Genomic DNA, 25,000 nt, shown 5'->3' on the forward strand with positions numbered 1-25,000 from the left:
ATTTTGCATTTATGAAAATGCACATTTTGTTCAGGTCATGTGGTGTAACAGTGAGAAAACGTTACACCACATGACATTTGAGTCATTGATTAGATTTTTTTTGTAGAACAAATGTATGAATTTCTAATGGTCTTTTGGTTATTTATTTATATGTATGAAACCAAATTGTGCACACCAAGATAACATTTCTGTGAACTTGACAAGTTTTGAACTAGATTTGTAAGACTTTTCTTTTTATAACCTTGGAAAACCTTATTTGTCAATGATCCTTAACACAACATTTTTCATTATAAATTGTATTAAAATATATTTTTAGTTGAATTGAAAAATTAACTTGAATTTCAAAATGTCTTTATATTTGTTGTTTCCCTTTTACTTTAAATCACAGATTTGCCCTCAAGCTGGCATGGACACTAACATGTCGATCCATGTTATCCAGCATGATTTGAGAACGTTCCAAAAGGTCTTGTGTGCTTCAACGGAAGCAAGGAAATTCGACCTTTTGTACAAAGGAGTTAACATGATCAATATCAAATATTAACTGTTGTTTAAAAATAATCCTAGAAATCTGATTAGAAATAATGACCAAGAAACACAGAATATATTAAATGTTTTTAAGTTTAAATGAAAAACGTGAAAAATCCTGATTTTCATTGAGATTTCAACATTTTCGACTCACTAAGACTAAGAAATCGGTTTTGTCCAGGCTACATTCCACTCTCAAGATGCCTCAAAAACAACATTTCCATTTCAAAATACATTCCCAGTGTACTTACGGTAGCACTGCTCACAGACTTCACTGAGTGTCTTGCAGAATTCTGGAGTCAAAGGTGGAAGCCGTTCTATTTCCATTCGCTTGAAGTCTTCAGGACAGTCCTGTTTTAAATGTCCATCACTCTTACAGAGGCTGCACACTAGAATGTGTGACTAACAGAGAGGAAGAAGGTTAGTTAAAGGAATATTCCGGGTTCAATACAAGTTATGCTCAATCAACAGCATTTGTGCCATAATGTTGATTACCACAAACATTTATTTAGACCCATCTCTCAGTTTCTTTAAAAAAAAAAAAGCCAAAAATCGGTTCCAGTGAGGGACTTAAATTGGAAGTGAATGGAGCCAATTTTTAGAAGGTTTAAAAAGACAGAAATGTGAATCTTATAATTTTATAAAAGCACTTGCATTAATTCTACGCCGTATGTCAACATAACGCCAAAAACGACCATAAAACGACAATTTAAACAACTTTACAGCTCAAATAATACACAAGTCTTAACAGAATTAATGAGAATGCTTTTATAAAATTATTTGCTTTTAAACCGTCCAAAAATTGGTCCCAATCACTATTGTAAGTGCATCACTGTAACCTCAATTACTTTCCTCAATTTTTTTTAAGAAAATATGGGACGGGTCGAAATACACTTTGTGGTAATCGATATTATGCCACAAATGCAGTCAACTGAGCTCAACTTCAACTAAACCCAGAAATATTCCTTTAATAATACAGCTCATCTGATACTATCCCTTTCCTCAAAATTATAGAAATAGAATAAGCAGGTAGAATAGCAATTAGCATATTAACAGGGAGACATGGAAAAGGCCTAGATTTGCTCTCTAACTGATCAGGTACAATGGGTCTTAAACGCAGCATCAAGTCCTCCTGGGAAGTTCGTACTGATGAGGTCGTAAGTGATTTTATTAGGAAAGAATGTACCCATTTTGCTATTTTTTTTACATGCTGACAAAGAAGCTTTTTTTGGCACCAAAGCAACAAAATGAAGAGCAAAGCTACGCATTAGGTGTGTACTGTACAATAAATGATATGTTATCTATTTTATAATTCTCGTTATGGCACATATGATGAAAAATATTGTTTTGTTGCACACGCCAGTCCCCTCATAAACCAACTAAATGAGTCTCATCTTCTGGCAAACGTTTTTGCTATTCTTTATTAAAATACAAATATGCATACAAACTAAACTATACAGTCAAAACCCACAAGCAAAACTGAATTATTACCAATACCAGTTTGCTTCTTTCATGATTCTTTGATCGACATGCCCCCAAACTCGGAAAGTTGGGGCTTAAAGAAAATCCAGACTTTCCCACTGGTAAATACGACTTTGTGGTGGCTCAACTTGTACATACGATCATTCCAAAATGCTTTGGATGCACCATAAATAACAATTCCCCAAATAGAATTCTTCCTGCATTTTCAATTACTTGAGAAGAATTCGTTTTTGCTAAACTGGATTATCACTCATGTTGGGTGTGAATCCTTGGAATTAACAGATTTAAGCAAGTTTCCAATAAGAAAAGTCCTGAAATTTGAATGCGGCTCAATGGAAGATTTGGCTTTGTGAACTGTCAAGCACCCAATTAAGGAAGAAAACAGTGTCGCCCATCGGAAACAGTTATTGGCCTTTAATATTTGCTGCCCAATCCATTTATATTTGGTATCATATATCTTAAAACAAGGTAAACATTATCTGAACAAACAGGACCACAAAACATTCATATTCTGGCCTTATCTTTAGGCAGCGATGAGGCGAGACTGTGAGATCTGATTTATTAGCTGCACCTACCTTGCCATCACTCAACACTCGCTTGTTGAAGACATAATGAAAGCCTTCAGGGTCTGACTGTGTTTGGGCAGGTGATAGAGATTTGGACAGCTCTGCCTGGGGTTTATTTTCCTCTGGGTCTGAATCTGAGCCCATCACATCACTCGTCTCCCGGTCGAAGGGGAAGATCTCATCACCCCAATTATCACACCCGGATTCATCAAGCTCCATGTCGTCATCTTCATCATCATCTTCATCGTCTTCAGCCTATAAAGGTCAAGAACTTTTAGGATGAATAGGAGCACCTGAATACAAGAACTGCATCTTCAGTATTTCCCATTTGCAATGCAATTTAAATGTCATTAGTCAACAGGTCACAGCATTCGCACCCAGTTTTACTTCTGTAATGTGACATATAAGATACTCAATGGGAAAAGGAGGTCAGGACTTATCCAAAAACGTATCCATCAGAAATGTGAAAAACTAGAAAAGTTCAAATACATTTTTGTGGTAAAACATTACACCCCAAATGCTGTCGATTGATCTTAACTTGCACTGAACATGGAATATTCCTTTACGCCCATTTCATACCTCACTGTCAGTGTCAAATTCTTCCTCATCATCCTGTTCTAGCTCAATCATACGGTCTGAGTCTTCCAGATGTTCTGCATGATCTGGACTGCATCTTGCTTGTTTCCTTACCGAACCCTCAGCGGACACTTTTGTGCTTCTCAATGCTGAATCAACATGATTTGTGTCACTCTTAGACTGTTGCTTGATATGTACAGTGTTGTCAGTTCGCCTATTAGAACTGGTTTTGCCTGAAGGGGATTTAGCAGGAGAAGCAAAGTACTTATATGATGTTTTGAGACAATGCAAGAAGTATTCAAACATCAGCTGGCTATTCAACGTCCGAGCCACGTTCCTCTGGACGGCAAACGGATCTGAAAAAAGAAAATCTTGATTGGTTTCTGTTGATCAGGAACCAATATAAAATGTAACTACAGTTCAACGATGGTCTTGTGGATTGTCATGGATACAGACCTTCTATTGCAATCCGTTTCCTAGGCCAGTCTTTAAGATCACGCCATAGTTCGCCATTGGTTCGCACACTAATGACTTTCTCTGGTATTCGAAACTCCAGTGAATAATATCGTAATAACTCAACCCAAAGCTTCCCTAATGGAACAGAAGGACTGTGGTCTTTAAAAACCAGAGGAACCTATTGAAAAAATGTAAAACATAAATCAGAACTATGAACCAGTTGGTAAAGAACTGAACTATTATAGTAGTTTTGTTTTCTTTTGGATTGGCCGCAATGTATTTGATCTTCCAGTGTGCCTTGCGATGAACAAAACAGAATTATCTAGGAACACACTAACCTTTCCCTTCCTGATGACTTTTTCACAAGATGAATCATTGTTGGTTTGATCAAACACCCAGAGCACATGCCCCTTTTCAACACCAGTTAAGGAGAAACCCTTCAGTTTACTCAAGGGCAAACCCTAAAACCAGACACAACATCAGTCAGATTCAATAAACTTAATAAATATTAGTGACCCTTTATAACAATTTTCTAAATCTTCTAGTTTGAGATTGTATCTTATGGGTGGATTAAATGCCATATTGTTGTTTGTTACACAACTCTCTGAAACACTTGATACTGATTGGTCAATCGTGGCATTTTGCTCAATAATGATCACACCCATAACTGAATGATTTCCAACTTATCTGTGCTAATTGTCTCTAGTATTACACCACATTGACTTTCATTTCTCTTAATAAAATCATTTAAACTTAATCAATATTTCATGTCTATATATTTATTTCTTTGGTAACCAGCCATGTGATAAGGATAATATACTGTATAATCAGCTGATCATTATCACAATAATAAACGACTAACTGTACATTATCCAATGTTGCATGTCCGAAGGCTTCTAGCTGCATCAACTATACGTTGGTCTTATAAACTTTTCATTTTATGAATTAAAATAGACTGACACACCACAGACTCCAGGTATGAAGGTAAGAGAGGTTCCTTGCGTCGTTGCAGGAAGCTGATGACCATGAGGGCAAAGCAATAGGACGGAAGTCCACCTTCTTCAATCTGATCCACATCACAAATCTGATTCATAAACAACAAACATATCACATATTTTTAAGATCTACAAATAAACACACACACACACAGAGTTTTATGATAAGATAAAATGTTGCCTATTTAACAAAGAAACAAAATATCTCTCAGACAACACTGAGTTGCAATTTTAAAAGGAATAGATCACACAAAGATAATTCTCTCATCATTTACTCACCCTCATACCATCCCAGATATGTATGGCTTACTTTCTTCTGCAGAACTCAAAGATTTTTTGAAGAATATCTCATCTCTGTAGGCCCATACAATGCAAGTGAATGGTGACCAAGCCTATGAAGCTCTAAATAGCACAAAAAGGCAACATAAAACTAATCCAATGGTTTAATCCATGTCTTCTGAAGCAATCCAATTGTTTTTTTGGTTGAGAAAAGACCAAAATATAAATCCACTATAAATCTTGACAACAGCAGTTTCCTTGGCGATCATGATTTCAAGCTCGATTACAGTGTAATTAAGCTTGAAATCATGATTGCGTCTAGAAACTGCAATTGCAGTTTATTTTTAAGTTATAAAAAGTTATATTTTGCCGTTTAACCCAAAACCGATTGGATCGCTTCAGAAGACACATATGTTATTTTATGCCGCCTTAATGTGCTTTTTGGAGCTTCAAAGTTTTGGTCATGATTACTTGCATTATGTGGATGTACAGAGCTGAAATATTCTTCTAAAAATCTTAATTTGTGTTCTGCTGAAGAAAAAGTCATACACATCATGGATGGCATGAGGGTGAGTAAATGATGAGAGATCTATCCCTTTAAGCATGTGCATTTGCACAGCAAGAGAAATAGACTATAGAATTTAACTCGAGTGGTCTTCCATTTGATGTGCTATTAGTAGCATATATTACTTCCAGACATGCCTTATTTTTTTTAAAACTACAGTACATACTGTATAATATTACAAATGGCACTGTTCAAATTAGAGGAAGATTTTTATATCTTATTTACCGATTAATCGGTGCGATAATTGCTTTTTGGAACTATTGGTTATCTGCAAAAATCGACACCTATACTTACAGTTTTTTTTGTATTCCTCCTTGTTAGTTTGATTAGATCATCAGGGGTTCTAAATTGAAGCAATTGCATGCAAAGTAAAATGTGATAATATGGAAGCGTGCTCATCAGCACATACATTGTGCCTCCAACTTCATATCTTGAAAATAATCATACAAACCTTCAACTGGGTTTAATATATATATATAGCTATATATAAAATAATCATACAAACCTTCATCTGGGTGTATGGTTTATGTAGGTTTGTATGATTATTTTATATATAGCTATATATATATATTAAACCCAGTTGAAGGTTTGTATGATTATTTTCAAGATATGAAGTTGGAGGCACAATGTATGTGCTGATGAGCACGCTTCCATATTATCACATTTTACTTTGCATGCAATTGCTTCAATTTAGAACCCCTGATGTCACTCTGGAAAAAATTAAGAGATCACAGCAAAATAATCAGTTTCTCTGAATTTATTATTTCTAGGTATGCGTTTGAGTAAAATTAACATTTTTGTTTTATTCTATAAAGTACTGACAACATTTCTCCCAAATTCCAAATAACAATATTGTCATTTAGAGCACTTATTTGCAGAAAATTACAACTGGTCAAAATAACAAAAAAAAATGCAGTGTTTTCAGACATCGAAGCTGCAAAAACAAGTTCATATTCATTTTTAAACAACACAATACTAATGTTTTAACTTAGGAAGTGTTCATAAATCAATATTTGGTGGAATAACCACATGTCATGTGTCTTGGCATGCTCACTACCAGTCTTACACATTCCAGAGGTTTTCAATGGGGTTCAGGTCTGGAGATTGGGATGGCCATGACAGGATCTTGATCCGGTGGTCCTTCATCTACACCTTGATTGACCAAGACCCTGTTATGGCCATCCCAATCTCCAGACCTGAACCCCATTGAAAACCTCTGGAACGTGATCAAGAGGAAGACTGGTAGAAATGTTGTCAGTACTTTATAGAATAAAACAAAAATGTTAATTTTACTCAAACACATATTACCTATAAATAATACATCCAAAGAAACTATCTTCCCATCTATGTTGGGCACTTACTGGCCGCTTTATTATTTGGTAATTTCATCAATTTCATATAATTTGGTAAAGTCACCAATTTCAAAAACTTTCGTTTTATAATGAAATAAATTAATATGGTGCCACAATTATATTTTTGTCTACAAAATTAATTTCAAACATTTAAGCATACGCCTTCAGAGCAAAAGATTTTTAAGATCATGAGAAACATTTCAGTCAAGAGTTTCAAAACTTTAGACTGGTAGTGTAAATATACACAATATTTATATAAATTCCTAATTCTGGTGAATTTATAGGCCATAAAACTTTTTTTAATTTGGTAAATACTTCAATTTAGAGCATAATAACTGACCCAATTCAGCATAATTTCAAAATAAGAGTCCCAAAATAAGTAAGTGTATTTATTGTGTTTGGATGCACAATGAACTGCATCTGGGATTTTATACATTTTGGACTATTTAATATCTGTGTCTGTGCCCGTCATAGTTAGGAATGATATAGAAAATGTTTTAACATTGTATAAACACATTTTAAAACTATTGGCATTTTCCGCCACCTTTGTTATCAGTACCAGCAAAATCCACTGTCGATCGACATCTAGTATAAATGTGTGTTACCTTGGCCCAGTGTCTGAAGCATACAGTCAGAGGGATGAGCTGTGGTTCCTGACTCGCCAGCTCAGTCAGATATGCTGTTGTCAGGCATGCACTTTCATTGCCTGCACTGACTCTACATATTAGACCACTTTGGAGAACAAAAAAAATACAGCAACAATGTTTAAATTGGCATATGATTGTGTATAATCATATAAAAAGGCTTGTCAATATAGTAAAGCTAGGCTAAATGGATAGCTTATGAATTGAAGGATATGAAATAGGAGAGGAAACACACACCTTGATTTCTCTTTGCAAACAACAACCGGCATCCTCTTATGAAAGTCTCCCTCCACACTAACAAACAGAGCTGTGGAAATACAACTTGGTAAGACTAGTAAAGACGAACCCTTCCCTTCTCTTGAAATAAATCAAACAATTATTTTTATAAATACTTAAAAAAAGACTTTGAGTAATGAATATCTGTCTATATAAGTTTTTAAAAATTCTAAATTATTATAATAATTTTTTTCTAAAATGACATTCTTGAAAATATTCCCAATATCCCCCCTCTGCTTTTACCATGGCCAATTAAAACCCACACACAAGTACTTTACAAATTCCTCACAAAACAAATACATAAATAATAATAGAATTTAACTAAAGAGACATCATTAAATAAATGAAAAATGAAAAACAACAATAGTCTGCACCAATGAAATAAAAAGAAATGCATTTTAATTACTTAAACAAATCTAAATGTAAAAAACGAAAAGCAGCTTACCACTTTTAGAGAGATGCTCTTGAGCAAGGAGGAGAACATCTGGGTGCTGCAACTGTTGAGAGATTTGTTTCCCTTTTTTAAAAAAAAAACACCAAAACTCAGTAGCAAAGCAAATGATAATGTGCATTCAAAACTTGAACTATGCATCAAACGCTGAGAAAACCTTTTGTGGTTTGGGAAAGGAACCTAATTAATAGCTACTATAAAATGTACTTGATGTAGTTTGTGTTATCTACATTTACACACAACATACTGAGATACTGCTGCCCAATTGCCAAAGACAATTCGCTGTGCATCACAAGTTAGAGCCAATAACAGTCAAACACAGATGTGATAGGAGCCTCAATAACTGATATACTTCATTATGTGATGCCTGTAATAGCTGGAGTTTAATAGCTAGTTTGGTCTAGTTATTATGGCACTGTACAGTAAATGCAGTATTTGGCTGGTGTTTTAAGAAGGGAAGAAATGGTGAAATCAAGGAAAGCACTGTCCAAATAATCTCTATATCCATTTTAGTAATTGGAGAAATATGATGAGAGTAATTATAATTAAGTAAAATCAAAACATTTTAACTGTCTTTCTTCAAAACAGGCACAATTCTGCCCAAAACACAGAAACAACCATTAAAAGTATCAATTGCACAGAGGATTGATTCATCCACCCACAATCTGCCGAACACTTTTGCATTAAAATGACTGTTCTAAATGTACATTTGTACATGCAAACACTTGGATCTATCGAAATAGATGCAGAGATATTCTATAAGCACTCTCTACTCACATGGGATGGAAACTTCACATCAATGTTTACATCTGAATCCTTGAAACCAAACTTGGTGCAAGATGATCCATATAACCTGAACTGGCATTCTGCAGGAGAAATAAAAACCTATTGAGGAACCACTGAATCAAGCATTCAAGAAGTTTTACATTTACTACTATGCTGCTACATACCCGGTAGGACGGGTCGAAGGATTTGTTCAATGAGAGTAAGAATACTCTGCCGTTGTTTCAAATCCTGATCATTGAAACCATATTTGCCGATGACACTCTCTATAGCGGAGCTGATTGAATTACATTGTGCTTTTCCAGGAGGTGGTATATTCAACAGCAGTGTCAACTTCTGCAGTTCCTGTATAGGGAGGACATATTTAAACAATGAATACTAGCAGAGCAGTCTGTGGCAAGTACCATAGTATAGTATGTCTTTCTCCTCTTTTAGATTAGAAACCTATCGGCCGACTGTAGGTTGCCCAGTGACAGAAAGGTCTCGCTCAACTATAACCAGTTTTTGAGAAAATTGTAGTAACTACAAAATCCACACTCAAATCAAGTAACTGTTTTGTTGGTGTGCAGTGTATTTACAGCCTCTGTATGTCGCACAGTTCAGGACAGCACTGCTGCAGTCTGAAAGTTTGTTTATCTGTTAACTGTTTGGTTAAGTTGTTTACTTGCCATTATGGCTGGGCGATATGACGATATATATTGTGGCAACGATATAAAGTGTTTAGGTTAGATTTCCCCATTCAATTCCGATTCACAAGCTCTCAATTTGATTCAATATTTATTCATATGGGTATATTTCAGTTATAATGTCCCTTTTGCTTCCATATGAAAATTAACTTCAAGCTAATGCTATTAATTATACAGGGGACCTTCTAACAAGGGGGACCTTGTAAATTCGACTAATTATATTTATTAGTTTCTCATCATGTCACATTTCGGCTTTTTGAAAATGAACAAATCCATGTTTTCAATCAATAAATAACATATTACATTTCATACATAATTTTTTTGTCACATAAAACAAAATTTGTACTATTACAAGTATTTACATTGATTTTGTTGAACACGTGCTAAAAACGGCAATTCTGTAAAAAGTGTGTAAATGAGCCCCATGTTTATGAAAGAGACTCTAATGACTTTACCTCATCTGTGCTATGTATGAATAGAATTAAATGTTTATTTTTTGTGTAGAGAATAGAAAAGTTATTAAAAGAGACATTATTCGGGGGCCTGGGTAGCTCAGCGTGTAAAGACACTGTCTACCACCCCTGGAGTCACAAGTTTGAATCCAGAGCATGCTGAGTGACTCCAGCCAGGTCTCCTAAGCAACCAAATTGGCTCGGTTGCTAGGGAGGGTAGTCACAATGTGTGATTCTGCACTTGAAGAAACACTTGGTTCAATTAAGAACAGACGAAAAAACAGCTGTCAATGCACGTGTCTGATTCACTGTTTGTTCAAAGGTGCTAGTGTGTCTCATGGAGCATGTGCATGTAAAGAGTTCTCACTCTTCCAGTCATCTGCAAACAGTTTAAAAAATGTTTTGCATATCACCCAGCCCTAGTACAATACTGACATTAATAATAGATAAATCACTTGAATACTCATATTGAAATATACTTGTAATAGGAGAGTCCCCTGTTCTCTATGTAAAAGTGTTTTGAGTGTCAGAAAGTGCTAAATAAGTGCAAATAAGAGTGTTGTTTATCTTCCTCAAAGCCATTCATATTTCGGTTATTAATGTTTAAATGAATAACATAACATCAACATGAAAACAGCACGTGACTCCTGCTCGGCAGGTAAATATCTCTGACTCCTCAAAGCATGAGATTAATCCGTGCAGAAGAGCAGAGCTGAGACACAACTCACATAAAGTGTTCTTCCACAAGTTGCATGCAATTCTATGTTTCAACCACAGTTACTAGAGAGCAACAGACTTTTAACACAATGTCTCAATTTTACAAATGATTGCTTCCTCACCTTGGCTTTCCTTCTGTGGGATCTTTCTCTGATGTGGTTGACAGCTGGTGAGAGGTCATCAAAGCACACTTTACATTTGTCACACTTATACTCGAGACTGATGCTTGACTTCTATTCAAAACACATAAAAACAGCTTGAAAATCTTGAAATCAAATATGGTACTTGTTTTACACTACTGACTTGACAACAGCTGCTTTGAAATGCTCACATGCGTATGAGCCGCCCTCACTACCTTTACACTGAAATGGACAATTAATCAAATTAAAATAGTGATATGTCCTATTGTGATTATTAAACTGGCAAATAAAATAAATACAGTGTGCATGTGCGGTGTGCTTCAGCACACATAAGAACGTGTGAGGCCGCTTTTAAGCTGAAAACACAGAATGATCAAACACATTTTATGAGCATTGCGCTGTGCTTGTTGTAGTAGATGACAGAGTGCACATTTACTGTGAAGTGTGCAGCACCTGCAGTCTATCAATTTATATAATTAAATCGCACTGTGCCATCTAACCAATGTCATAACCAGAGGTGCAAATCTGCCATCAAAAACACAGAACGGAAAAGCATTCAATTCAAAATTAAAGTTCGATTCAAAATACAAACTTGGCATGAGAATTGAAGAAATCGCGACAAAAATATATAACTACTATACAAGAGCGCTATTGTACTTTGAAAACACTCATTTAGCATATTTAACAAAGTTAAATATATGTATGTAACATTTTTTATTAAAGTTAACATTATGTTAACAATATGTTAACATTTACGAATTGGCCCTCATTCATTTCCATTGCAAGTGCCTCACAGAGGCAGGGATGAGTCAAAATCATTTCTAGTGGTAATCAACATTAGGCCACAAATGTTGTCGACTGTGCTTAAATTGTATCGAACCTGGAATAGTCCTTTAAGCATGGCATGCATCTTTTTGCATTTTGCCCAGTTAACGTTTTAAAATGTTTAACCGGTTGGTCCATAACTAACTAACCTCTTTGTTTTGAACAACACTGTTGCAATCACTGCTATCTACTTCCAAACAGAGCTCTATAAGATCCCGTCTCGTGAGGCACCTTTCAATTGACACGATTCTGTTCCTCTCCCTCCAGCTCTGCCTGCTATCTGATAGACAGACAGACAAATTTCAGTCACATTTCCATCACATGGTTTTAGTCACATCATGACCTCATCACATGGTTATATTTCATCTATTTGTTTTACCAAGAATGTCTTGTTTCTGTCCATCTCGTGGTGGTTGTCTCCAGTTCTTGCGATCAGCAGGTGAGCCCCTCTGGATTCGGTCAGTGTGAGATGGACTCTGTCCAAACGCTTTTCCTTCAGGAGAGCCGTATGACAGCGAGACTTTGGCTCTTCTGTTCCCGTCACTGTCACAGGCTCTAATGTTGGTTCTAGGACTATAACTGTGCTCATATCTCACATTCTCTCGTCCTGGCGGGCTCCTCCAGCTCTCTGCTTCATCCGCCGCCTCCTGCCTTCTGTATCGAGGAGAGAACTTCCTGTTTCCCTTGTCACTCATTTTCTTTGCTGTCTGGAATAATGGAGGAAGAATTAGATAACACAGAGAATAAACAAAGAAGAACAGATTGAACCTTTTTTACAGTTCCCAGTTGAATTCAGTGATAACCCAAGCATTCCCATTATGATCACTAAATTCAAATGTATTATAAACTGTCAAAAGCAGTGGCTCACATGCAGGGGCGTAGCAATCATTTCAAAAGTGAGGGGGACAGAACGATTAGCCCAGGATGAACATAAATATAAAAGATATATATTTTAAGGCTCTCAATTGATTATTTTTTTTTTAATTAATTACAAGATTGATCAGTGAATTTTAACTTTTGCATTTACACATTACAATGTAAACCCTGTGAAAAATTGCGTGTGGTTTTATTGAAAGTGAGGGGGGCATGTCCCCTGCGTATTCTACGCCCCTGGCACACATGCATAAACAAAGATATTTTAGGTCTAATTTTAAGATACAACTGGTCAGATTTGATCCAAATGTGCTTTATTCCTAATTTTTATCTTGGCTTCGCACATGTATCGTCTGAATGCATCATCAAATAGTAAAAAAATTAATAAGTTAAGTTTCTTGTAACAATTTAACTGCCGAGGACAAAGAACAACTCATGAGAAGTATCGGAAGAATTGTCATGTATGTATCAAACTAACAGAAGATAAAAGAACAGTATGTTTAATAATGTGGAAATGCTGCACTCACCGACTATTAATTAACGTTAATCTTGCCTTACAAATGAGATCATCTTTGATTCCCGCAAGCTTCACAGCGAACATGCATGCAGGCGTTTGTTTTCAATATTCACCAACCTTATCCTGAATCCCACCGACCGTTACACTTCTGTCAAATCATTTAATATTTAAACAATATCATTTCATATAAAAAGGTAAACAAATGTGCATTAAGTTCTTACCAACGCATAAATGAAGTATGAATTTAAAATCTTTTTAATGGCTTACCATGAATATGTATATTACAATCACTGTTGCTTTCTCAAACGCTGCGTAACTCAAGAGATGTTTTATATCTATATGTTCTAACAACCTCCGCGGTTCTATCTTAGGGGAGAGCTTACCAGTCAAGTAGCGTGTTACGACAATAAGTCACCGTTTGCGGATAACGTACAAATGAATGAGAGCCGTAAACTGACAGCTACCGGTCTCAAAACTGTCCGTGTATTCTCTTCTAAAACAGCAATTCAGTCGTAGTAAACTCCACACATAGTTCATTCCAAGTGGATTTTTTAGTGTGAAACATGTTGAAAATTTGCGAACAGGCGGTCAATTCATTAAGTGTTGAGCCGTTTCCTCACAAAAGCATTTTTTTCAGTACTCCGAATCATCTCCTCCATAGACACCCATTTAAAAAAAGCAGACTCTTGTCTCCTCAGCAGAATAACAATGGAATAAGAGGTCTCTGTTGTAACTGGCGATTCTTTTCTACTACCGGTTCTTTCACCGTGTCAAAATAAAAGTTATTTCCTGATCGTAATCTAAAAATCAGTGTATACTGATAAAAAATAAAGCACTAATCCACGCAATAAAGCACTTTCCACGCACATGATCTTATTCACACATCTTATTTTATTTACTCCCAAAATTAACTTTAAATGTATGACTTTAATTTTCATCTACTAAGCTGCAATCTTTGTGGAGTGCTTGTATGTTTAGGGGGCAAACGTTGATCGTTTTCACGTCAGTCAGGGTGGGGGCATTAGGCTTGAGGCAAATCCCAGGGGTGCTATGCCCCCCTCAGCCCTCTTACCCAGCCATCTTGTCCACCCTTACAACATTTTTGTGGTGATACTATGGTACAGTGATGATATCAGATAGTAATACCATTGTATGTATACACACAATGCTATGGTTCTGAAAAGGCATGTGGATTAAAGCTCATTGAACCTTGCAGTATATCAATTTAATAATTGGTCTCCCTGGAGCAACTTTGGGTAAAGTGTGTCTTCTAAGTAAAGCCTCACATCCTGGGATCTTGGTTTGCCCCAAGTTTGGAGGTTGTGTTACTGCAGAAACTCATTAGATTTACAAAAGATTATTGAAATTCCACAAATATTCCCACCTAGAATGTCCCAATAATTTTGGCCATGTAACGTGTGTTTATATGAAATATATCATATTGTCCACATTCTTAAAGGACTATATTGTCCCATTCAAGAATAACCATTGCAGTGATTTTAGGGCATAATAGTATTTTTATTTTCTTTTGCATGTATCACATTCTATGTATTCCTTCACTTATACATTTGTAAAACAAATTTGCAACATTAAAAACATGGAATGTTTTAGAATAACAATTTTTACAAGCATTAAGGCACACTAGATTTAGAAAAGGCTTAGTTGTGTAAAATAAAAATGTTTTAAATCACAAAGCAAAAATGACAACAATTTGTAATTCGAAGAGGACATGATTAGATTCCTTGTTATATTCCATTCCCCTGCTACAACTTGTTGCAATTATTGCTGCATAGCTGTTAGTATTACTTCAGCCTAATGAAGCCACAATCCAGAAACCCTTCTAAATAAAAAACTACTACTAGCCTAAACAACTTTAGGCTACTGGTGATTCCTTAGGAATTCTTCCATATATGTAGCAAGAGCCTTCACATCTTCAACAGTCACTGCATTGTACAAGGAAACTCGGATACCACCAACAGACCTGCAAAAAAAAAAAAAAAACATGTGGTTACAGAAATGGTAATATGATACTAGATTCAACATTTCTTAATCTGTATACGGATACATCATGTGTAATCGGGAGTTATTCTTTGTAGTTTGTGCAATATCAACACTCAACAAAAATGTTAGTCTCTTAACTCCAAGATCTATACCTATAAGCTTGAATTACAAAAATAGTTGTGTAATATTCTCCTAATTTTCACACAACACCTGTGTCCTTTCAGTGAAATCATTCCAAGTTTTGAAGCACCATCCAGAAATAGCTTTTCAAGGCTTTCGTCTCCTTCCTTTTTTCCAATGCGGAAGGGAATGTTCATCCGGCTTCGACACGCCTCATCGACAGGGCAACTGAAATCAATAAAGTCAATGAAGGGGTGTAAAAATGCCATTGTGACAAAAACTATCAAAGTGCTTGTGAAACCATTACAGCAAGATGTGAAATTAAAATAAGAGTAACTGTCTATAATAATTTTTTTAAAAGGTTACATTTAATTTGAATTCTAGAAATGTTAGCTTTGAGGTCATCTACCACATATGCTGGTATACTGCTAAAATTACAAAAAAATGTTTTGGCAGATATCATTTAAAATTGTAGTCATTCTTCCAAACCAAAAACATTTATGACTTATTTTGCACACAGAGGTGTATCCACATTTTTGTCAACTAAAATTCTCTCTGGAATGAGAATGTCCATCTACCTTATACCACCAAGCTAAAAATCATGCCCTGTGATGTAAACTGAAGTCTATTAGCTATATAATAAAATGGCAAAAGCCCTACAATGTTCCTTCTGGTCTTAAAATGTCTAAAACTGGGCTCCAACAAGTAATGATGTTCAGATAATCTCACATACAAGTAGAATCCATTGGAGCTGTTGATGATGTCATAAATCATGGCAGATTTCTGTTTGTTTAGTTGTTCCATGGCATCTGCCCCTCCACTGTTCCGGATCCACTCCAGAACCAAACCCATGATGTAAATACTGTAACAAACAAACACGTAAAAGTTGTTACTACATATTGATATGAATTGGAATATTTGGAAGTCTCCTTAATTCAATGCATTGAAAACATGCCCAGACTTAAAAAAAAAAAAGAAAGTTATATAAATATAAATATAAACCTTGCCTAGGCTTGAAAATGGCTTCACACAAGCGCAATCCAATCTCGAAGCAAGAGTCTTTGACTGACAAGGTCTGAAGGTCAGCGAAAAGGCACCACTTCAGATCCACCTAGTCGAGAGGGCACTAGCCTGCAGTATTGTGGAGCATTGGCTGCAGCAACCCCTGAGTGTCACACAAGCCCCGTTCAGGGTCCAGACATAATGTTTTCACAGTGCCGACTGGGGATGCCAGATCATGCCTTGAGCTTGCAAGAGATTCCTCCTTAAGGGAATTTTCCATGAGGTAGCATCCAACAGCTCTACATCCGGCACAACCAACTGCACAGTTTCCTTGTCTTCCAAAAGACAAAAAGGTCCACCTCGGCTTCACCAAATACCTTCCAATTCCTCTGAACTGTCTGAGGAAGAAGTGTATATTCCCCTGTTCTGACTCCCTTGATGCAAGAGTAAGTCTGCCCCACAGTGCAGGTGACTGGGGATGTTTATCACACCTAGTGACAGGAGATGAGACTCGTTTCAGAGGAGAATTCGATGTTGGGTGCAAACAAACTCCTTCCTGGTGATTTACGTACACCACAACCGCAGTGCTGTCCATGTGGATCAAAATGTGAAGGCCTTGCACATCTGTCCAAAAAGCTTTCAGTGCCAAGAGGACTGCGAGGAGTTCTAGGCAATTTGTGTCACATCGTTCGAGCACCTATCCAAGTGCTGAAGACAGGACGACTGTCGCACAGGGCATTTCAGCCCGAGTTGGAACAGTGTAACAGTATGGGCAGTCTAACATACAGGCATGAAAAAAATTCTGTCTCAGAGTCAATATCTTGAATGGAGACTTCATGAGTGTCTGGTTCAAGTGCCTCAAGTTCAGTATGGGCCACAGCTTACAGTTCTTTTTGGCAACCAGAAAATAACAGCTGTAGAAGCCTTTCAGTGTATCACACACAGGCATGCTCTCGATCATATCTTTGGTGAGGAGACACTGACAGAACGCTGTTGAAGCAAGGCGGCCACATCACGAACTGCATCAAATAGCTGAGCTTGACTGTTTTCAGTACCCAGCTGGAGAACTGAGAAAGGTCATGCCAGCCATCTGCATAACGTGCTAATGGGCTCCCCAGAGACCGCTGGCGACATAACGTTGCCCAACTTGTCTGTTTTTGGCAGAGCTTATTTGGGCCTCGTGACAAACAACAAGGTTTGTAAACTTTATTAGAACATGGCAAACATGTGGCATGCTGCCAACAGCAGTGCAAACAGTTACAGAACTGAAAACATGTTCTCAAACTCAGCATGCAGCAGCAGGGAGAGCAAGGGCTTGGGGACACAGAAGAGTGTTCCGGGAATTCTTTGAAGCTGCAGTGGACTGTTCCATAGGCTTTAGTCCTCCCTTCTAGGTCCTCAGACCATCAGAAATGCTTGCCCCACCTAGAAGGAGGTTTTCCACTGGGATGAGTGCCAGAAATTAATCACTGGAGCATTAAGCAGAAAGGCCTTGTCCTTGTCACGTATCTTTGATCATCTCTTGTTGAACTTATGCTCAAAACCAGGAGACACATATATCTGTAAATAGACAGGGGCAGTGATCTTTGAAGCCTGGAGCGCCAGGTTAGTGGCGCGGCTCTTTAAAGTATGGGCCGCTTTTGTCCATGTGCTTCATTAGGTTTGCTTGGTAGATCTGCTTGATGCAGATCGTCAAGGGCAAACCAAACAGGTGAACCCTCTTGAAATAGAGGAGGGACATGAGGCCTGAGCAGGCAACAAATCGTGCTCTAGGGTGGGGACCGTGGTCAGCTTTCAGAAAGAAAATGAGTCAAGAGCGAAGCATCTTGAGTTTCATGCGCTCACTGTGAACGCAGTCAGTCTCAATGAAGGGGACTTCCCTCTGGGCTTGACCAAGGCAGAGCTCATGCTCATTGGAAAGAGGCATATAATCGCTCACACGGAGGGCAACATTTGTGAAATTTCACCGTGAAAAGTATGTTAAAAGGCTTTTTTCGATTATTTTCTTGAACACACAAAATAGATACACAAAATGTAAAACATGGAAGTGTAAAGGATACGCTGATCGTTGGAAGCAAAACATTTTGAAGAAAATAATCCACTCTCTGTTTAGGTGTACTAGCTCAGATGGTGAAGTGATGGGTCAGGTTTAGCAGAATACAAGAGATAAAATTGTGACCCTGAAGAGAAAAATGTGCTCACAATAACATGCGCATGCAGGGCAGAGCATTAAGCACCATCTGCCAATGACATTGGCATGAATCAATAAGGGCTTCAGAAATCATCGTTCTTGGGAGGAGTTCCCATACTGTCAGCTACTGATGCAGCGTCAAAGAGGCCAACTTCAAAGAGAACCATGGTTAATTTAAAAAAAGGGTTAAACATATAATGTAACAGTAAATAATAATAAATAATGTAAATAATGTAAATAATGTAAAGAACATACATTTATACTTGATATACAATCAGAAATTAGAAACACACCATCTTATAACTGAATGAAATATAGTGATAAACAGCAGTAATCCACTAAATATTTCACATTAGTCTAAAAGAAGGCAAAGTCCCTATAAGGCTGCACAGGGCTCAGGTGACTAAATGAATCGTCTATCTGAACTAGTTAATTTACATGAACAACCGAAAGAACAGACTCTCTAAAATGAACTGTAGTGCCCATTGCCAAATATAAAAGGAATCATATATTTTAATCGGTTCACTTACACAACTCATTAACTGATTTGGTTGTCCCAGTGCACGAGAGCAAGGGCACATATTTGGTATTAAGAAAATTAAGTCAGTCAGTCTGGTAATATAGGCAAAAATAACATTATTTTCTCATATAAAAATTCCCATTTCCAATTTCTCTGCCTTACCATATTAAATACGAACCTTTTTTTCTAAATAATAAACAGGTTTAGAACTGACCACTAGAGCAGCTCAATATGTAAGAAAAATGTGATATGCGATAAACTTGTTGGACAATGTGATGGCAATATGGAGAGACATGTCATTTTCCTCAGATGCATTTACTCAAATAATTAAGAAGATCTGAAATTGCATTTTCATTAATCGACCCACTTATCTGGCACAGTCATTCAAATTCAAAGATGTCTTCCTCAAGAAGGCAGTTACCCACCGTAAAAGCAGAATCATCCATTGGGTTGCATCCAAAACTCAGGACGTTTTTTGACTTTGACATATGTGTATATGGAAAGTTTGCTTGTTAAAATCTATATATTTCAAGAATTGGACCCAAGATACAAAACAAATCTGCTGGTGTAATCTCCAGAAAATGGAAAAATATTAGAAAACTAACAGATGCCACGTGACAACGGCATTTATGCGCTGCTTTATAAGAGGTTCGACAATAATTACATATAAATAACAATGCTGAGAAATGTTAATAATCAAGAAAATTAAAATGAATTGTAAAATTAAGTAAAAATATTTTCTAAATGGTAGAATTGCCCAAATATTGGTTGGGACATTTCCAAATTTCTGAAAGTCGGTAGGGACATGTCCGCCATCCCTACCTAAATCTATGCCTATGCATGAGAGAAAGGATGTTTAATACTCCCTCTGCTCCATTGCTGCATTCGCAATATACAATGTGAAAAATGCTGTGTTTTAGGATGCTACAGTTCTACCCACTGGAAAAATGAGCTTGTTACTGGATAGGCTACACTATTGTGAAAATAAATTAACACCCTAACCCTATCCCTACGCTACTGAAAAATATAGATAAGATAGTAGTTATTCAACTTTAACACTGATATACACATGATTAACAAGAAAAATAAATACCTGAAGCATGGAGGAGTGTTGTAGAGGGAGTTATTGCCAGCCTGTACTTGGTAGTCCAGTATAATTGGGCATTCCTTCAAAGCTTTGCCCAACAAATCCTCTCTTACAATCACAATGGTCACACCAGCACAACCAACATTCTTCTGTGCACCAGCAAATATCACACCAAACTGTGGAAAGAAAAAATGCACAATCTTAAAATTAGCCAATTAGGCTAAATGCAATTGTTTATTTTTATTAGCAAGTTTCTATTTGATCTATTAAGTTCCCTTACAAAAATCCAAAGTTTAACAAATTTGCCCGAAAACTTGCCAAACATTTGCCACTGACCATTTCCACAAATTTGTGGCAATTTGTCCATTGTTGCCAAAGATTTGCTGCAGGTTCACCACTTCTACCAGTGAATCACACGATAATTTGCATGTGAAAATAATGAGTGTCAAGGGGTTTCTATTATAGGGGTCAAATCATAGTTTTTTTTAATTATTTCTTTTTTTAAACAGCTAAAGCCATCGACTCACTTGCACTCCAAACAACGCCATTTTGTGTCGCACCTGTGGACCATTTTGCTGAAATGTAGCTCTCTTCAGTCAGTCACTTGCTGATACAAAATTGTGGAGGGGTGACAAACATACTAACTCACCTCAACTCTCTCTCTGATTCTCTGTCAAGTGAAACTCACCGAAATAACTACAGGTGTACTGCATGACCATAAACAATTGCAACAGGGTGATTTAGGATGTTTTCGGACCTGTAACTGATTTGTTTTGAATTTGTTTGATTTGTTTCGAAATAGGGGCTTAAATAGTTGCATTGTTGCATTTTTTTTATTTCGTAGACTTTCGTAGCTCATTCATCTATATAGTGGTTAAAATTATATACTTGTAAAAATGTGTCAACGGGTACAAATATTTGAGTACCACTTTTGTCACGGTTATCCAAAACATCTCCGCATAGTGCAGAATGCATGTTCCAGTCAGAGGTTGCTCTGCAAATGAACATTATCCTACACATGGATGAGTAGTTGTAAAATTCACATTGTAGTTATTTCTGTTTGTCATTAGTTGCTTTTGCATTATTTCTGCATTGAAAAGTACATTCACGGTCACTGAGTCCTGTCTCTCTCCCTCTTGTGCACACAAGCACACAAACACACAAACACACATACAATCTGAAAGAGTGGAGCCACGTTTAATTCTGTCATAAAGTTGCTAACGCCGGCCTACCAGTGTCTGTTCTGCTGCTATCCACACAAAAGAAGCGGTCATGCTAAAATTACCTCAGGAATGATTTAATAGCTTGGATTTTAAATGTGCAACTATATCAAATATAGTTGCCAAAAGTCTATATCCATGTTTTGATGATGAATTACAGGGGAAAATGCTTGGAGACAGAATCACTATGAATTACAATCAGCGTTTGTGATGATATGCAGCCGAGTGCGATAAAACATTCAGATCAGCTTGAAGTCTTGTCCGTTCTTCAGTAAACGGAGAAACTCATGGGTCACTTGACATGAACACAAGAGCCTGCCACGGCGACAGATCGATCAGTTTTGGTGTGCTCTTCCGTTGCTGGAACGATTCACTCAGCAGAGAGTCCTGACGGTCAAGTGATAAACGACATCCCACTAAGAGACACTAATGCGTGCATCGTCTACCTCCGCCTGGCCTGGCGAAGCTCACACCTGAAAATCATTGGAAAAATCAGCTAATGTGGCACCAGCACAAGATCAGACTGAAATAATCAGAGACCTTGTTAAAAATAAACTTCAGCCACTTGTTTCGAACAGGATCCTTCAGAAGGATATGCAGAGTCGCAGGTGCTACACACAGCCGTGAAACAGCTCAATGTTGACAAACTTTCCGTCATTTCCCTTTGTATGTTAGTCACCATGATTAAGCGGGTCAAGTTCCGAACACTAAACAGGCATTGTCAACGTGTAAATGTGGGTGTTTGTCACATGTTCAAATGTATTTACATGTGTGATGTCAGAATGTAGGGGAAGGTCAGAAGGAGTAGTTTAGTTTCAATAAATTATCTTTTTTCACTGAGGATGAGTTATGCCGAGTTTACACTACACGATTTGAAGCCCGATTTTCGCTCGCCGACTCTTTTGTTGAGATCGCCGACAAAAGCCTGGAATCATAGGCAAATCGGTGCGACGATCGCAAAGTCTCAAAGACGCAACTTGAGAGAAGCACCGAATCATCGCCGATGTCAGCGAGATATCTAGAATGTTAAATATCTGGACCTGTTTTCGATTCCAAATCGTGCAATGTGAAATATGTTTTGACTGAATACAACTGTAGCGTTGACATACAGCCAATGAGAGAGCAAGAAACGGGGCACAGGAACTTTCAGTGGGAATCCTGATGTACCTGCAACTGAACATCAACTAGCATGGCTGCGGTATCAAGAAAGTCTCATTGGACCGAAGAAATGGAGGAAAAATTTGTGGAACATTGGCACGAGCACCAGCGCCTATTTGATGTTTCATCTGAACTGTACCACAACCGGGTGGAGAAAGAGAAGAGTTGGAGAGAAATTGCCAATTCTCTTGGACAGTCAGGTAAGCAAATAGGTCGATTTTTCAGTAGGAGGTACTTTTTCATATTGTAACCAATAAAATATATGATTAAAAACATACACATAATATTCTGAAATGCAAAAAATATGATCATGCATTTGTTTTTGTATCTCGTAGCACTTCTCACATGTACTCTGTTGTGAAACGTAATTTGGAGTCCAGGCAGAGTCATCGGGGATTCGTCAATAGTGAAATGTTTTGTAATGTGTTCACCAGTCACCGATTCGTGTAATTTGAAAATGCTACGACTTCAATGACAAGACAGACAGTTGTGTAATATGAAAGGTACCATGATCCGACGTCTTTGCAAGTTGTCTAGTGTGTAGGAGGCATTACTGTTTATGGTTGTCCTAGTACAATGACCTCTAAAATGATCAAGTAAATTTAAATCCACATGGTGTGTACTTTAAGTTTTCACCATCTTTATCAGAAAAGTGGTAACTTAAAGGAGTCATATCATGTGGAAATGTTAGCTGAAGAAATTTCACCAACCTTTGACACATCTACTGGCTTTGAGAGGAAGTTGGATGACATATCACAGACAAGAAGCACTCCTTTAGTGTCAGGGATGAAGTTAAACTCAACGCCATGCACAGTTTCATTGCAGCAGTAGTAGACGTATGATGCTGAAGGATTCAACGACCAAGTGCTACTGTCGGGAATCTCTAAGAAAGGAAAGTTTGCATAACAATCATGCGAGGATCAAAGCGGTGTTCACAACAACATACTGCAGTGAAAAGACACTTTTAATCTCTATATTTAATGAGATATCTAGAGAGCAGGGTGGCTGATGGCCGATATAACAGCAATATACACTCACCAAGATCAAATTTTTCCCCCATTCTAATGGTTGATGTGAAAATTAACTGAAGCACATGACCCATATCTGCATAATTTTATGCATTGCACTGCTGCCACACGATTGGCTGATTGGATAATCACATGAATAAGTAGATGTATAGGTGTTCTTAATAATGTGCTCGGTGAGTGTATAAAACAATTTAATGAAAGGAAATTACGTAACGTGTGTTACTTGTAACGCGTTACTCCCAACACTGCTTATAAACTTCTGTCTCTTCAGACCAAACGGACCACAATGTTTATTAATTGTCCAAACAATTTGATCACATGTTCACTGGGGTATATATATATATATATATCAATTAATTAATCGCCTAATAAAATGCTCTCTAGAACTAAATTATAAATACCACCTCCATCTGACAAATAGCAAATTGGTGCTTCATGGCTGTAAGAACTTATTTAGTATTACAGCTATTATTAAAAAATGTGGGGGTTAGCTCCAACTTCCTGTATCAATAGGAAATACATAGACACAGGAAAGAATAATGAGTGTCACATCATTATATAGATACTAATGCCATGTGTAAAGCTCATACAGTTCTGCTAGCCTCTAAAATCAGTGATTTTATTTTATTTTTAATGTTTACAATATGCTAATGACTCACTGGTATAACTTCCCAGTTTTGGATGGATCACATTCACTTTTCCATACTTCTCTGCCTCTTTGGCCGCCTTGGCAGACCATGCACCTGTGACCAGATAATCAGCACACCTGTCCTCCTTCAGATTAATTAGATTGAGCGGAACAGCGCTGAACTGTCCCGAGCCACCACCTTGCAGGAACAGTATCTTATAATTTTCAGGTACATTCCTGAACAGATTGAACAGAAATAAGAAATAAGCAAGCGAAAAATATCTGTCCATAGGCGTTTAAGAAAGACCGGTTTCATGAAACTTGAATACTCACAGAAGTTCACGCAGGAGATTTTCAGCGGTGTTCAAAATCTTGGTGAAATCGGACGATCTGTGGCTCATTTCTGTGTATGGCATGGAAAAAGAAATTACCACACAAAAACATTGGATTACACAAACATGACTACATAATTTAAAAATGAAGATCCTTACCAAGAACGCTTATTCCAATCCCACTGTAATCCAGTAGCTCTTTTTGTGCTTGGAATAAAACCTAAGAATGGAAAATATGCATTGAAAAAACTGTCCGTCATTTGTTTGTACTGGCATCCAATATAGTGGTGTGCTTCACCAAAAAATTCAGATGATCAAGTATAAAGAACAGACCAGATTTTATGAAATGACTGACTTTCTTCTGCAAAACACAATGATGATTTTTAGAAGAATATCTCCACTCTGTTGGTCCATTCAAATCTTCTAAAATCACAACGTCAGCATAAAAGCAATCCATAAGACTCATGGCTAAATCCAAATCTTCTGAAGTGATATGACAAATGTGGGTGAGAAAGAGATCAATATTTAAGTCCTCTTCGCTATAAATCTCCAC

General features: G+C 37.1%; 2 protein-coding genes across 2 annotated transcripts; both read right to left on the reverse strand.

The window, feature by feature from the left end:
• Positions 1–776: 776 nt before the first annotated feature.
• On the reverse strand, positions 777–13,476 carry LOC127642524 (terminal uridylyltransferase 7-like; the record flags this gene model as incomplete). The annotated part of the gene is made up of 15 exons (XM_052125156.1): positions 13,428–13,476; positions 12,150–12,477; positions 11,920–12,050; positions 10,928–11,038; positions 9,118–9,295; positions 8,945–9,033; positions 8,162–8,213; positions 7,678–7,747; positions 7,402–7,528; positions 4,570–4,689; positions 3,944–4,066; positions 3,606–3,783; positions 3,153–3,505; positions 2,583–2,828; positions 777–927 (listed from the first exon to the last, which is right to left on the reverse strand). Coding segments are annotated over exons 1-15 (2,260 nt in total), but the record flags the coding sequence as incomplete, so codon positions are not given.
• A 1,190-nt stretch (positions 13,477–14,666) lies between these two features.
• LOC127642525 (phosphoserine aminotransferase-like) lies at positions 14,667–24,696 on the reverse strand. Its single transcript, XM_052125157.1, has 8 exons — positions 24,607–24,696; positions 24,449–24,518; positions 24,147–24,352; positions 23,170–23,342; positions 20,088–20,257; positions 16,015–16,143; positions 15,372–15,509; positions 14,667–15,141 (listed from the first exon to the last, which is right to left on the reverse strand). Exons 2-8 carry the CDS (start codon positions 24,514–24,516, stop codon positions 15,039–15,041), a joined length of 987 nt encoding a protein of 328 aa, XP_051981117.1. The 5' UTR covers positions 24,517–24,518; positions 24,607–24,696; the 3' UTR covers positions 14,667–15,038.
• Between the last annotated feature and the right edge of the window lie 304 nt (positions 24,697–25,000).

The sequence above is a fragment of the Xyrauchen texanus genome, unplaced genomic scaffold, assembly GCF_025860055.1.
Source record: "Xyrauchen texanus isolate HMW12.3.18 unplaced genomic scaffold, RBS_HiC_50CHRs HiC_scaffold_674, whole genome shotgun sequence".
In the NCBI taxonomy this organism is placed as follows: Eukaryota; Metazoa; Chordata; class Actinopteri; order Cypriniformes; family Catostomidae; genus Xyrauchen; species Xyrauchen texanus.